The 13,954-nt window shown below is 37.0% G+C and overlaps 1 protein-coding gene across 1 annotated transcript in view; it reads right to left on the minus strand.

Annotated features, from left to right (window-relative positions):
• Positions 1 to 11,395: 11,395 nt before the first annotated feature.
• Positions 11,396 to 13,954, minus strand: part of LOC149185744 (uncharacterized) — a 38,741-nt gene continuing 36,182 nt past the window's right edge. Inside the window, exon 2 of the mRNA XM_089409134.1 lies at positions 11,396 to 12,168. Within this exon, the coding sequence (XP_089265260.1) occupies positions 11,396 to 12,168 (773 nt within the window). The remainder of the gene's footprint in view (positions 12,169 to 13,954) is intronic.

Genomic DNA, 13,954 nt, shown 5'->3' on the forward strand with positions numbered 1-13,954 from the left:
TTTTATAACCTGGTTTCAAAGTCTCTCACAGAATATACCTCCCCACAGGGTTTTTAGAGCCAAAGCTTTTGCAAACCGGATCATATTTTTAAATCCCCATCCTACAATACATTTTGGGATAGATAGTGAGGCCCAGTTGACAAGATGTACACCTTCTTTATTGTTTTTACCAACCCATAGTGATCTGGGTGGTTCCAGAAATAGAAGTGGCTTTGAAATAGCTCAAAAATAAAAGTCATCATATTGAAGTGAAACCAGGAGTAGATCGTAGTGTTCGTTGTCCTGATTTCAAAGGTGCAAACAACACTCAAATCCAAGTTTGTATGCTCAAGTTATAGATGGTCAAAGTTCTGATTAAATTAGGCTAAGTGGCAGTCACTAACGAGGCAACAATTTGGCGAAGGGATGGTGCACAAAAATGGCGCTCAGAAAAAGTGAATTTATTGACTCCTAAATTTGTCTAGTAACCCTTAAAATCTGGCGGAAAAATTTTAATCATCGTATTAAAATATATATATATAATTTTGGGGTGGCGAGCCACCACCCCCAAATGGTCCCAACGGGCATAATATATATATGTGTGTGTGTGTGTTTTAATATAACTATGGTGGGTGGGCCACCCATCGACGAACCAACCAAACCCATCAATTTAATGACGTCGCATGGAAGGAGGTCGACGGGGTTCAAACCCAACCGACCCACGTGAGTCGTCCCCCAACAGGTAGCCCCAATTATAACAAAACGCCAAAACCTATCAAAAAAATGTCGCATATTTTAACAAGTCCAAACCAAATTTGGGGTGGGTGGGTTTTGAACCTAGCTCGCACCCACATAACTCACCACCGATTGCCAATAAGCCAACGGCTTGTTTTCTAAATCTTTGCCCACAAGTTTATATAAAAAACCTTAATCATTTGCCATGGGAATCAACAGAGAGCGGAGCGAGTCCGACCAGTGGAATAATGAGCGGCCAAGGGGCACAACCTTGAATAAGGAATCTTTTTTGATGCTGAGAAGATTCCCTTGGGGTCCAAAAGTGCCAGTGTTAGAATGGGACAAGTTTATAGTCATTTTCACACGATTTCTTGCTAGGAATCCAACCGTGTAGCCCATTTCTCTAGTTGAGGTCTCCATTTTCATGCCATCACCAAAAGTGGAGGTATAAGGGTCATTTATGTAAAGTTGATTGTAATTCATTTATTTGTTTTCATTTAATGAAAGAAGGGATCCCCACTTTGAGCAAGGTCCGGAGACGTAGCCCACATTGAGTGAACTCTGTAATCAAATCGTTTGTGTGCCTTTGATCTCATGGTTGTGTTATATTTCCGCTTCTTTTTCATGTGTTTAAGTTACTTGGTTACATGCTCTTTTATATGCAATTTTGTATTCATCCTTGAAGTTAAAATATTTGGATTTAGTTTGGTATCAAAACAAGTCTTCTCAATGTGAGTTGCATGAGTGAATGCTAACCAGGAACAAGCTCCAAATAGGAGAAGGAAAACTCAAATATTTTGATCTCGAAGCGGGGTGTGTAGCATGAAGACAGAATATAGCAGATGAGGAAGCTCGATTGGAGGAAGAATGAAATTATCACAATATCTTTTTCACCATGGCAAAGAAAGTTGACAAGTTGTTTGCAGAATATGAGAAGACAATCAAGCCTAAGAAGAAAGAACCAGATGATCATGCCTCAGTAAATCATGAAGGTGGAGGAGAAGAGCCTCCTCCCTCTCCATCCTCCAGTGAAAGTTCTTCTTCTTCCTCTTCTCATCATTCTAACAGGAATTAGAGGAATGCATCTAAAAATCCCTTTTTCAAGCTAGATGTCAAGTTTGATTTACCTATATTTAGTGGAGAATCTAATGTAGAAAAGCTAGATAACTGGATAAGACAAGTTGAAGTGTATTGTTGCATACAACAAATCAAAGAGGATGAAGCCAAGATCTAGCTAGCATCCCTTCGATTGAGTGGCACTGCTCTTGTCTAGTGGGAAGGCAAGTTGCAGCAAGGTGGTAAGAGTAGTCATAAACTTCTTTCATCTTGGTCTGAGTTTATTTATGCTTTAAGAGGACAATTTTACCCATTGGAATACATAATAAAGGCCATGATGGAATGGAAAATTTTGAAACAAAGTAAAGGTCAAACAATTCAGAATTTTACAGAGGAGTTTAGAAAACAAGCATTAGCATTGAATGTTCCACTAGACACTTCTGAGACGTTGATGAAATATATTGGCTCTTTGCATAGTTATTTACATCATTCATTGTTATTATTTGAACCTAAGTCTCTTGATGAAGATAGTGTGAAGGTTGTACATCTTGAAAGCAGGGGGAAGCATGAACAAGATGACTGCCCAAAGAGGACAGCAACAACTAGGAGAAAGGAAGAAAATCCCTCTTGTACTCATTGTGAAAAAGAGGGGCATGATGAGGAACATTGCTGGAAATTGCATCCAGAGTTGAGGCCAAAGAGGAACAACAGAAAAGAGAATCAAAAGGCAGTTGCAACTATGCAACAAGACCAAGAATCTGAATCAGAGGATGATGAGAAGATCATAGCTACAGGATTTGCAGGTGTTGGGCCAATTGACCTGGGATCAAACTCAGGTGATGAAATGAAGATTGCAGCTCTTGGGATTGCAAAAGATGGACCTATCAACTTGGGTTTTGATTCGGGCGATGAGGCAAAGATTTCAGTAGATGTTGTGCCAAAAATGAGGAGGGCACCAAATATTACATGGCTTCAAGAACTCGAAGAAATAAACCAAAGAATTCAAGTAGAGAATGTTGAACTAAAGAGACTCCTACAAGAAGTAGAGGAGGAGAAACAAAGGTTGCAGCATTAGTTACAAGCCAAGGAGGAGGCCTTGGAAAAGTTGCAACATAACAAGCCTGAGGTAAAAAGTGATTCTTCAATTTCATGTACTTTTCATGATGATGATTTCACTACTTTTGAGAAACATACTACATGAATTGGATCAAAATTGTTGAAAAAGATGGGTATCAAGGGAAGGACCTCGGCATTAATGGCCAAGGCATTGTGAATCCCATCAAAGTGGAGGAATTGCCTCATTATGCAGGGCTTGGATATGTCAGAAAAGAGGTTAGGGAATGCTCCAAGACAGCTAGTGACCAACCAACAACAGATGATGAGAGCACTTCATCACATTCCAGTGATAGTGAGGATTCCACGAGCACTTATCAGAGGCGCACCAGGAATAAGCATTCCAAGACGAACTGAAAAGTTTGGAGGAGAAATAATCATTGTAGTTACTACAATGATGATGGACACCAAAGAGTTACGTGTCAGTAACTCCATGCCCAAAAAACACCGTTAAAGAAACCAGTTGGTGAATATGTTCAACAAACAAATCCTCCACATTCATGGTGGTCCACTTCGTTGAGTAAGAGATGGTTTTACTAAAAATAGTACCTTGTCATGGCCGCATTTTGTAAATCATGCATTGCGAATAATTGTAAAAGTGATAATATGTTTTCCATCACTTGTTAAAGAAACGATGATGTTTTTGGCCTTCTTGTTGATAGTTGGGGTATTGGTTTCTATTATGATATAAACTTCACCAAAGAGTGTGTGTTATAAACTCTTGGCAAGTATGGAATTGTTTGAGTCATGTGTGGATTTGTATGTGATTACAGAAAAATGTACTAGATTTGAATGGAATGCAAATGTGAAAGTGTGGCTTGACAAGAACACGGGTAGTGTGCAAGATGTGTGCATGCTTTTGGAGGACCAAAAGCTCTTTAGTGGGGAGGAATGATTAGGGTGGCTCTATAAATAGAATTGGCTTTGAAATAGCTCAAAAATCAAAGTCATCATATTGAAGTGAAATTAGGACCAAATCGTAGTGCTCGTCGTCTTGATTCCAATGGTGTGAACGACACTCAAATACGAGTTCATATGCTCAAGTTATAGTTGGTCAAAGTTATATTCAAACTAGGTGAAGTAGCAGTCACTAACGAGGCAAAAATTTGGCGAAGGGACAGCGCACAGAAAACAAAAGTTGGAAAAGGTGAATTTGTCACCTCCTTAATTCGTCTAGAAAAATTTTAACCATTATATATATATATATATATATATATATATATATATATATATATATATATATATATATATATATAATTTCGGGTTGGTGGGTTGCCACCCCCCAACAATTCCAACAAGCATATTTCGGGTTGGTGGGTTGCCACCCCCCAACAGTTCCAACAAGCATAATATCTATATATATATATATATATATATATATATATATATATGTTTTAATATAACCGTGGTGAGCAGACTGCCCACCAACGGACCTACCCAACTTGTCAATGTAATGGTGTCACGTGGAAAGAGGTCGGTGGGGTTAGAACCCGTTTGGCCCACATGGGCCGACCCCAATTATAAAAAAAATGTCGAAACCTATCAAAAAACATTGTCGCGTATTTTAACAAGTCCGAACCAAATTTGGGGTGGATGGATTTTGAACCTAGACCACCCCCATATAACTTGCCATCAGTTTCCAACAAGCCAACAACTTGTTTTTGAAATCTTTGTTCACAAGTTTATATAAAAACCCTTAATCATTTTCCATGGGAATTAGCGGAGAGCGGAGTGGGTCCAACCAGCGGAATCCTGAGCGGCCAGGGGGGCAGAACCTTCAACGAGGAATCTTTGTTAATGCTTAGATGATTCCCTTGGGGTCCAGAAGTGACAGTGTCAGAACGACACAAGTTTTTAGTCATTTTCACACGATTTCTCGTCAGGAATCCAACCATGCAGTATGTTTCTCCAGCCGAGGTCTCCATTTTCAGGCCATCACCAGAAGTGGAGGTATAAGGGTCATTTATGTAAAGTTGATTGTAATTCATTTCTTTGCTGCCATTTAATGAAAGAAGGCCTCCCCACTTTGAGCAGGGCTCGGAGACGTAGCCCACATTGGGTGAAATCCGTAATCAAATCGTTTGTGTGTCTTTGATCTCATGGTTGTTTTATGATTTCTGCTTCTTTTTCATGTGTTTAAATTACTTGGTTACATGTTATTTTATATGCATCCTTGAAGTTAAAAGATCTGGATCACATAGAAAGTTGAACATCAATTGTCTAATAGTGGTGAGGACAGGACAAAGAATTTTAGCTAATGACAACCAATAAACAAGTATATTTTCTAATACAGATTTAGCCAATATCATTCTTCCCCCTAACAATAGCTAGTTGTAACACCATAAATTTATTTTCTGCTCCACCCTTCTAATCATCCCCATCTAATCATCTTTATAATAGTCATTTGGTATTATAAAGAACCCTAGATAATTAATACCATTTTCCAATGAGACAATTTGCAAATGCATGAAAGATTGAATATCCGAGAAGATGTCCAGGCTCACGACAAATTGATGGAAGGAAAATTTTGTTAAGATTGATCTCCATTCTAGTAGCACTGCAAAAGAAGTTTATAATTCTATGAAATGCCTTCCATTCAGCGACAATGCCTAAACCCAGGAGCAGTGCATCATCCATGAACATAAAATGAGTAATGTATTGTTTTTGGGATATTTTAACCCAATATTTTAATGCCTTTTTTTTTAATCCGTCATCAAAGTTAAAACATGAAAATGCACAATGTTTATTTTCATTAATGGTTCTCATGAGATGAGCATTCAACATCAAAACAATGAGGCATTGTTTCTTCTCTATAAATTGGTCAACATTCATCATATCTAATAGTTCTTAGTCATACATATTTATATCAAAATGTACACAACATGGATTGTAAGGATGTCATTATTACCCTTCTACAGACAGTGGTAACGCAATCAATTTTGCGTTGATTTTTAATTAGTTCCACCTCTGACCAAAAATTAAACCAGATTTTACACAATTAACATTAGTATATTTGATTTTATTTTTATTTATTATTAATTTAATTTATTTATTTACATTTCTATTGGCCAAGAGCAATAATGGCTTATTGCGCAATCATTGTACTTTGCACTATTGAAGTCAGTGTCAGCAAACTCAATGGAGATGGTACCACATTTCGAGTACTGAAAACATAATGTCTGATATTAATGTACCGTATTTGTATGGACAAGACTCCAACGACAGAAGGATTCTTTGTTGCTCAACAATCATTCCACGTGATTGACACCATCATCCTTCTACATTCCCTGTGTCCAATTCATTTAGGTTGTATAGTCAGATGATGTTGAGTCGTTGCATTCAACACCTCACCTCACAAATTTCAAAAGAAATATTTAACACCTTGCTTTTTCAGCATTATGTTTAACAAATTATTAACTACCTATTCATCAAAGTTTCCTGGTCATGATAATTATTATTTGCGTGTAACTTCAATAATTTTCAAAAGTGACTAAACTTTGGCATTGTCCTACTTACCCCTCTCTTTGTGGCACATCATATCCCGCAACCTGATTTAGATTAAATAATTTTGTGCCGAGGTAGCTAGGTTCAATCGTTAACCCAACGCAAAAATAAAAATTGGTGAGCAACCCTAATATACGGAGTGCACTTGAGCTTCCTCCTTGTGGGTTAGCAAGGTAGATTACCAACGGTTCACTGGTCTGCAATATCTTTATATATTCTGTCAAATTCAAGGGTAGACTTTAAATAGCATGGTTTAATCATTGTGCCAATGACGAATGGGAAATTAGCGCTGTCAAATTCCATGTGTGTAACCCGAAGTTACGATTTACTACTTAGGTTGGTTAAATACATCAAATAAAATGTATTATGTTGAATTAATTCTCACATGGTATTTAGTTGGGCTCACTCCAAATATTTTCACATTGCATGTAAATTGTATGCACTAATGAAGAATGTTAACAAATAGTTTTAGATGTCATAATTAAGTAAGGTCTAGTTTTAAATTTAATTTAAAATTATTATAAAAAATTAAAAATATATATATTAATTAAATTATTTAAAAAAAAAAAAATTTAAATTATTTATTATTTTATATTTTTCTCAATAAAAAATATTTTAAATTGTATTTAATATTAAAGTGTTATTTATTATTGATTCAAGAATTATGGACGAGTAAATAAAAATTCCAACCTTCTTTAATCACTTAGTTTTCCAAGCGTCATTTATCTTCGTATTTTAATCTAAGGAAATTCAAAGTTTTTTTTAATTTAATTTTACAAAGATCATTTATTGTTTCTTGAAAGTTTAGTATTAAAAAAATAAATAACCTCAATTTTCTTGTCATTAAATTTTATACAATAAATTTAATTTTTCGACAATTGATATGTTGACAAATGTCCATAAATTATGGTATTTTCAAGAAATACATAAGAAATTGTTTTGCATAATTACGTGTTAGCCATATCAAGAAGGAAAGCCCTTAGTCGAGCTGTCAAGTTGGATTTTTGATTGCAGGGAAATGCTCATAAAATTAAGAGATATGTGACACACCAACCACAACTTGGTGCATTAAACATCACTTCCATCTCCAACTCATATTTAATGTGCCTACGTACTGTAACAATTTGTCATGACAATCTGAATGTTGATATATATTATATATGTATTAAGATTTTTATTGCAGGTGAGCAACAATCAAAATGTATATTATAATGAAACTTGGACGATTCTGTTTCTTATCAATTTTAATATAAAGGAAAAAAAAGGAAGTTATGTCTTTTACAACAATATGTATATATGTTAAATTTGGTATTATCATACTTTGACACCTTTGATATCATAAGTTTTGGTCACGAAAGACCATGGATATAAGGCACCTTGTTCATTATATATATGTATGAAATAAAATTTTTAAGGGACCATATTAGCATGAAATTAGAAACATTAGAAGCCCAAATCTTTATGTAGAAACCCCTAATGTATGAATTTACAACTGTGTTGTTACTGACCAAATTTTTTTTATTTCAAAGTAGTTATACCCATGATAGATTAAAAAGTATAGCCATCATAGTGATTGATTTTGTGTGATGTCAAGCACAATGCCACTTTATGCCTACAAAGTCAAAAAAGGAAAAAGAGTTGAACAAATATTTATATAATTCATTGTACAATTTTGTCATTGTTGGGAGCACTTCTTACAACATATTATGACATGCAAATATTTTATTTAAACTAAGTGGCAAGGGAATGCTAGCTATGAGGCCTTGTTGATATGATGAAATCGTTAATGGAGATCTCATAAAATTGCTGAAATTGAGGTAATCAAAATGTAAAAGTAGTTCTCTAAATTGGCAATAGAAAATCGGGGTCTTTGAGGAGAAAATTGTTGAGAAATATTGGCATGCAATCCATAGGGGATCCCACCAAAACACAAATACTTCAATCATTCAGCCTAGAGGCTCATTCTACAGTGTAGTATGATGTGTAACACTGCTCGTCCTTCATCAAAGTAGAAATTTTGCTCATGTGGGCCCAAATAAAAAAATAAAATGAAATATATATATATATATATATATATATATACAAAATATTTAAATAATATCAGTTCATAAAAAAAGACTTCCCTGTGAAGAAAATGGATTTTTCTGGGCTCATATTAGATCCGCATTTAAAGATGGATCTATGCTGATGTCATTAAAAATATGTTAAAATTGTAAAAAAATACCACAAATTTATAGTTCACTATAGAATAGAGAATTCACTATCTAGAATAGAGAAAGGTAAAGGTCCCAGTCATGCTGTAACGAAAAAAACCCAGAAGGATGCAATTAATTCGCAAAGGAAAAGCTTTTTGTTTAATACCAGCTGTGACACGAGAATATTACTGTGTAACAATTTCATTGAAATACCGTGTTATCACAAAATCAGGCCCTGGAAGGCTGCTGACCAGGAAGACTTCAAGTAACTATTTCAGACCTACTTTAGGTTGAGGCTTAGCCTCCTCAACCTGAGAGGGCTCTCTCTAAATGGGTTAATGATTTTTACTTAAGATAAGATGGATAACTCTTTGTGATATATCTGTGATAAATATGGATGCTAGAAAAACATTAATCAAGTTTCCATTGGGCCTATGGAGTCAACAACACCTCAGTAAACAATGATACTGCCTTTACATAGAAGTCAGGGCATTCAGCATTTGAGTATTCAGAACATAACACATATGGAACCACAGCTCATAAATGCATACAGGAAATCAGAGCACAATCAGTGAATTCTGAGTGATTATACATCTATGCAACTGTAAAAGACATTAAGGAAAGGATAAAATCACACATTCTGAACATTGAAATCCTTCATGAATCCTGAGAAGTAAAGCAGCCAAATTATATTACTGAAACTCTGTCTTTACATAAGCCAAAACAATGCTCTGTTATAAAATTTCCCAACCCTGATTACATTGCTGTTTCAGCTATATATAGAGTTCTTATTCTAACTGATCGATATTCCTCCTCAAGCATGAGGGGAATTCGATAACTACCTCTAATGACACCTATCAACTATTTAATTAACTAATAAATACAATAAAGTGCTGACTGGAGCTTTTTTAGAGTTCTAAATCTACTATGACTCTAACTCCAAATTGTATGCATGATGACTTCTCCTCGTTCTTTGACACCTGGTCCTCTTTTAGTTTGGCTGAGATGGCTGAGATGGGTATTTAATGCCCCATGTTGACCTGGAATGTTGAAACTTTTTAACTGCTCAGAGATATTTGGAGGTTACCCTTGCTTCTCGGCTTCAGTTTTTCCAAAATCTTCGAATGCACAGAAGCATGTCTTTTAGCCTTTAATTACCCAAAATGTGGAAAACTGCCACGTTCTTGATGCGTTGTAAGCTTTGTCCATGAACATGTGTGCAGGCAAAAGTTTCTTGCAGGCAAACCGTTTGATATATCTTGAACTCAATCGAAGCAGATTGCTGTAATTTGTTTGTTGCAGCACCTTCTTGAATCCATTATGTAATCACTTTAAATTCCCCTGAACTTGAAATTTCAAAAAATAAAAACATTTGTCGTTAGAGTCAAAAAGGTTGAAGAGCTTATGCATTTCCTTAATTGCAACTCTAGGACCTGATAATGTTCTCCCATCTCCTTAAATGAAACAGAAAACTATCTCCAGTCCGGTTCATATAAGGATCCAAGTCCATCTCTAAAGAAGTATCAGTGCTTGTGGCATTGTAGAGGCATAAGACAACATTCTCTGCACTCCTTGAATATAAAGCAAAGTTGACAGATCCATCCCTGCCCATTGAAAATCCAAGATGATCTGGTTTTCCTCGACCAAAACCAACAGGCAGACAAAAATTCTTACCCAAATGAGTCCTGACCCAAAGATCATTGGAACTCTTTAATACAAATGTAAGAAATAAAGGTGCTTGGCTTGAATCAAATGCTAAGTCCAGGGTATGGGAACCTGTAGGATCTTGCTGGAATGGAGTTTTCATAAATTTCTGTTTATTTACAGTCACAGATGTCGTACCATTAGGTACACTAGCAACATCTAGAACTACCAATCTTGAAGAATTTGACAGATATAGACCCCAATGCAAACATAGATCACGGTCCAGATCACTAAATCTTCGTGGCAAGAAAACTTCAATGGTTACTTTGTATATTGTATCCACTCTTCCAACAAATGCCTTTACCTCTCCTCCAGCATCTGTTTGAAACAGGGTGCGAACCTGATTAATGGTGGTAATAATATGATATTTTAGATGCTGAGTAGCTCCAATGCGATTATAACTAGAAGATCACTTTCTTTTCTGTCCCTAATATTCAACCCTACTCATCTGCATACTAGATCAGTCTCACCATCTGGCGCTAAAAATCTTGCGAAGCCTGCTCCCTGCTAGTTTCCGAAGAGTCTTTTTTGCTCCGACAACCTCCATCCCTGCCAGTATCTTAAGGTATTGGCAAGCTCCCGCAGACACAATCCTCTTCCTGCAACTGTTGCTGTAGGAGAGGGCCAACAACGCAGAAATGGGGAATGTCTTTGTCACTGTTTCATTTTGAGGATCTAATAACCGCACCAGACAAGATACATGGTCATCATTTTTAATGAATTCTTTTCTGTTTGTATCGACAACAAATAGACTAGAGAGTGCCCTTACAGCAAGTTGTTGAGAGAAGCTAGGCTTGCCATCCAACATCTGTGCAAGCAGACCAACGCACCCTGCCTCCCCTAATGCTCTCTTTATTTCATCTGTCTGTGATAGATTACAGATGGCCGAGGCTGCCAACTCTTGAATTGCAGGAGACCCACTTTTGAGGAGAACTGTGAGCTGCTTAACAAATCCAGAGGACATCAAAAGGTTTCTAGAGAATATGGATTGCGAGAGGCTGTGGATTGTCCTCAGTGCAATCTCTTGGACGTGGGTATTCGGTGCTTTTTCCAACATCCGAACAAGGGATTCAAACCTGCAGGGGGTGTTCCGGACTGCACAAGATTAATTAACACTGGGATAGCTCCCTCTTATGTGCTCCACGAACGCCCAAATTCCTCAACACTGCTGATCCAAAAGCCTGCAATTCTGAAGACCCATTTCGACAAATTTTGATGAGAGGCGAGAGCCCACCATATGCAGAAACCGCCCATGCATTCTCCCTATCTATGTGATTCACTTCCCAACTCACAACAGTCAATCCCAGCAAGGCCTCTGCAGCCTTTTCACTGGCCACAGAAGTTCCGGACTCCAACAACCTAATCAACGGTGCTATAACATTAACATCCTCTCCAACCAGACAAGCCTTGCAGGCATCCGACTTAGCAAGAATCGATACTGCAAGAACCGAATATTCCCTAATAGTAGCAATATTTGAATCCAACAAATGTACCAAGTATCCAATATCAAGCTCTTCATCTCTAACAATATCCTTATCATTCTCCTGCAGAATTTGTACAAGAGAAATCAAGGCCTTCCCTTTGAGCTGGGTATTACCAATCTGAAGCCTCGCAAAGAGATCTTTCATGAAGAAGCTCACATCGTCCCTGCTCGCCCCGGGGCCCGGCCTCGACACCACGATGGCGCTACTGGATTCTCTCAACACCCCGCTCTTTACCAGAATTTCTAAATCGCGCTGATGAAGATTGAGTTTATTGACGACCACGAATTTTACTGCTGATACACATTGCCTTGTCTCCTTGTTCAATTTATTGGCCACTTCCTCCCGAAATCCTTTATGAAACTTGAAACGTGTTGTATCTGTTGCGGAATTCACACCATCTAAACCACAATTCACAGCGTCTCTTACAATCCATATTCTCTAGAAACCTTTTGATGTCCTCTGAATTTGTTAAGCAGCTCACAGTTCTCCTCAAAAGTGGGTCTCCTGCAATTCAAGAGTTGGCAGCCTCAGCCATCTGTAATCTTTGAAATTTGTTTAAAATGTTATCTCAAAATCAGGCCCTGGAAGGCTGCTGACCAGGAAGACTTCAAGTAACTATTTCAAACCTACTTTAGGCTGAGGCTTAGCCTCCTCAACCTGAGAGGGCTCTCTCTAGAGGGGTTTATGATTTTGATTAAGATAAGATGGCTAACTCTTTGTGAAATAACTGTGACAAAAATGAATGCTGGAAATATATTAAACAAGTTTCCATTGGGCCTATGGAGTCACTAACACTTCAAGGTAACAGTGAACTTAATCTTACATGGCAGTCAGGGCATTCTGCATTTGAAGTTCAGAACATAACACATATGGAACCACAGTTTATAGATGCATACAGGAAATCAGAGCACAATCAGTGAATTCTGAGTGATTATACATCTACACAACTGTAAAAAACATTAAGGGAAGGATAAAATCACACATTCTGAACATAGAAATCCTTCATGAATCCTGAGAAGTAAAATTGAAATTATATTACTGAAATGAGTGTTTACATAAGCCAAATACAAGCTGTGTCATAAAATGCTATCACAAAATCATGCCCCTGATAGGCTGCTGATCAGGAAGACCTTATGTAACTCTTTCAAACCAACTTTTGGCTGAGGCTTAGCCTCCTCAACCTGAGAGGGCTCTCTCAAAGGTTAATGATTTTGATAAAGATTAGATGGCTAACTCTATGAAACAAGTGAAAAATATGAATGGTTGAACATGATCAGTAAACATCCATTGGTCTTATGGAGTCAACAACACCTCAATATAACAATGAACTCAACCCTACATGGAAGTCAGGGCATTCAGCGTTTAAACATTCAGAACATAAACTCATATGGGACCACACAGTTTATAAATGTATACAGGAAGTCAGAGCACATTCAGTGAGTTCTGAGTGATTATACATCCATACCACTGTAAGAATTAAGAAAAGGACAACATCACATATTCTGAACATAAAAAACCCTTCATGAATCCTGAGAAGTAAAGTCAAGCATGTATTACTGAAAGTGAGTCTTACATAGGTCAAATACAAGCTTTTCCATAAAATGTTCCAACCCTTTGTACATCAGCTCTTCTGCTATATATAGATCTCTTTACACAACTTAGATTCCTCCTCCAGCATGAGGGAAATTCGAATTCATCCTACTATGACACCTATTGATACTCAAAACTAACTATTAAATGCAAATGACACCTAACTAGCAGTCCTAGAGACCTAATACAACTAGGAGTGTAACTCCTTATCATGATTCAACAACCTTATCTAAGCATTTAAAGCATTATTTGACAACTTGCAACCTCAAGGAGTCGAATTTGATGAAGCCTCCCACGTGGTCACCCAACTGCTGATGACAAACCCTAGAAATTAGGGAACATGTTTCCCTGTTTTTAGGTTTAGATCCTTGCAAATTTCAGAGCATTTATCTCTTCATCCATGACACATTTTACGAAACTGAAGGAGGTTTTTATAGCCCATGTTGTCTAGAACAAAAACCTCTCCTGGTTTTTGAAAACATTTCTCCAGCTGTCCAGAAACTGTCCTTGAAAAACACGTGGCAAACAGGAAAAAACCGTTTTCTGAAATTAGGGTCTCAATGAAAGCTTAGTATATCCCAACTGAAAACACTT

This window comes from Pinus tabuliformis, chromosome 3_1, assembly GCF_031772625.1.
Source record: "Pinus tabuliformis cultivar Carrire ecotype Pingquan chromosome 3_1, CPIR1, whole genome shotgun sequence".
Lineage (NCBI taxonomy): Eukaryota > Viridiplantae > Streptophyta > Pinopsida > Pinales > Pinaceae > Pinus > Pinus tabuliformis.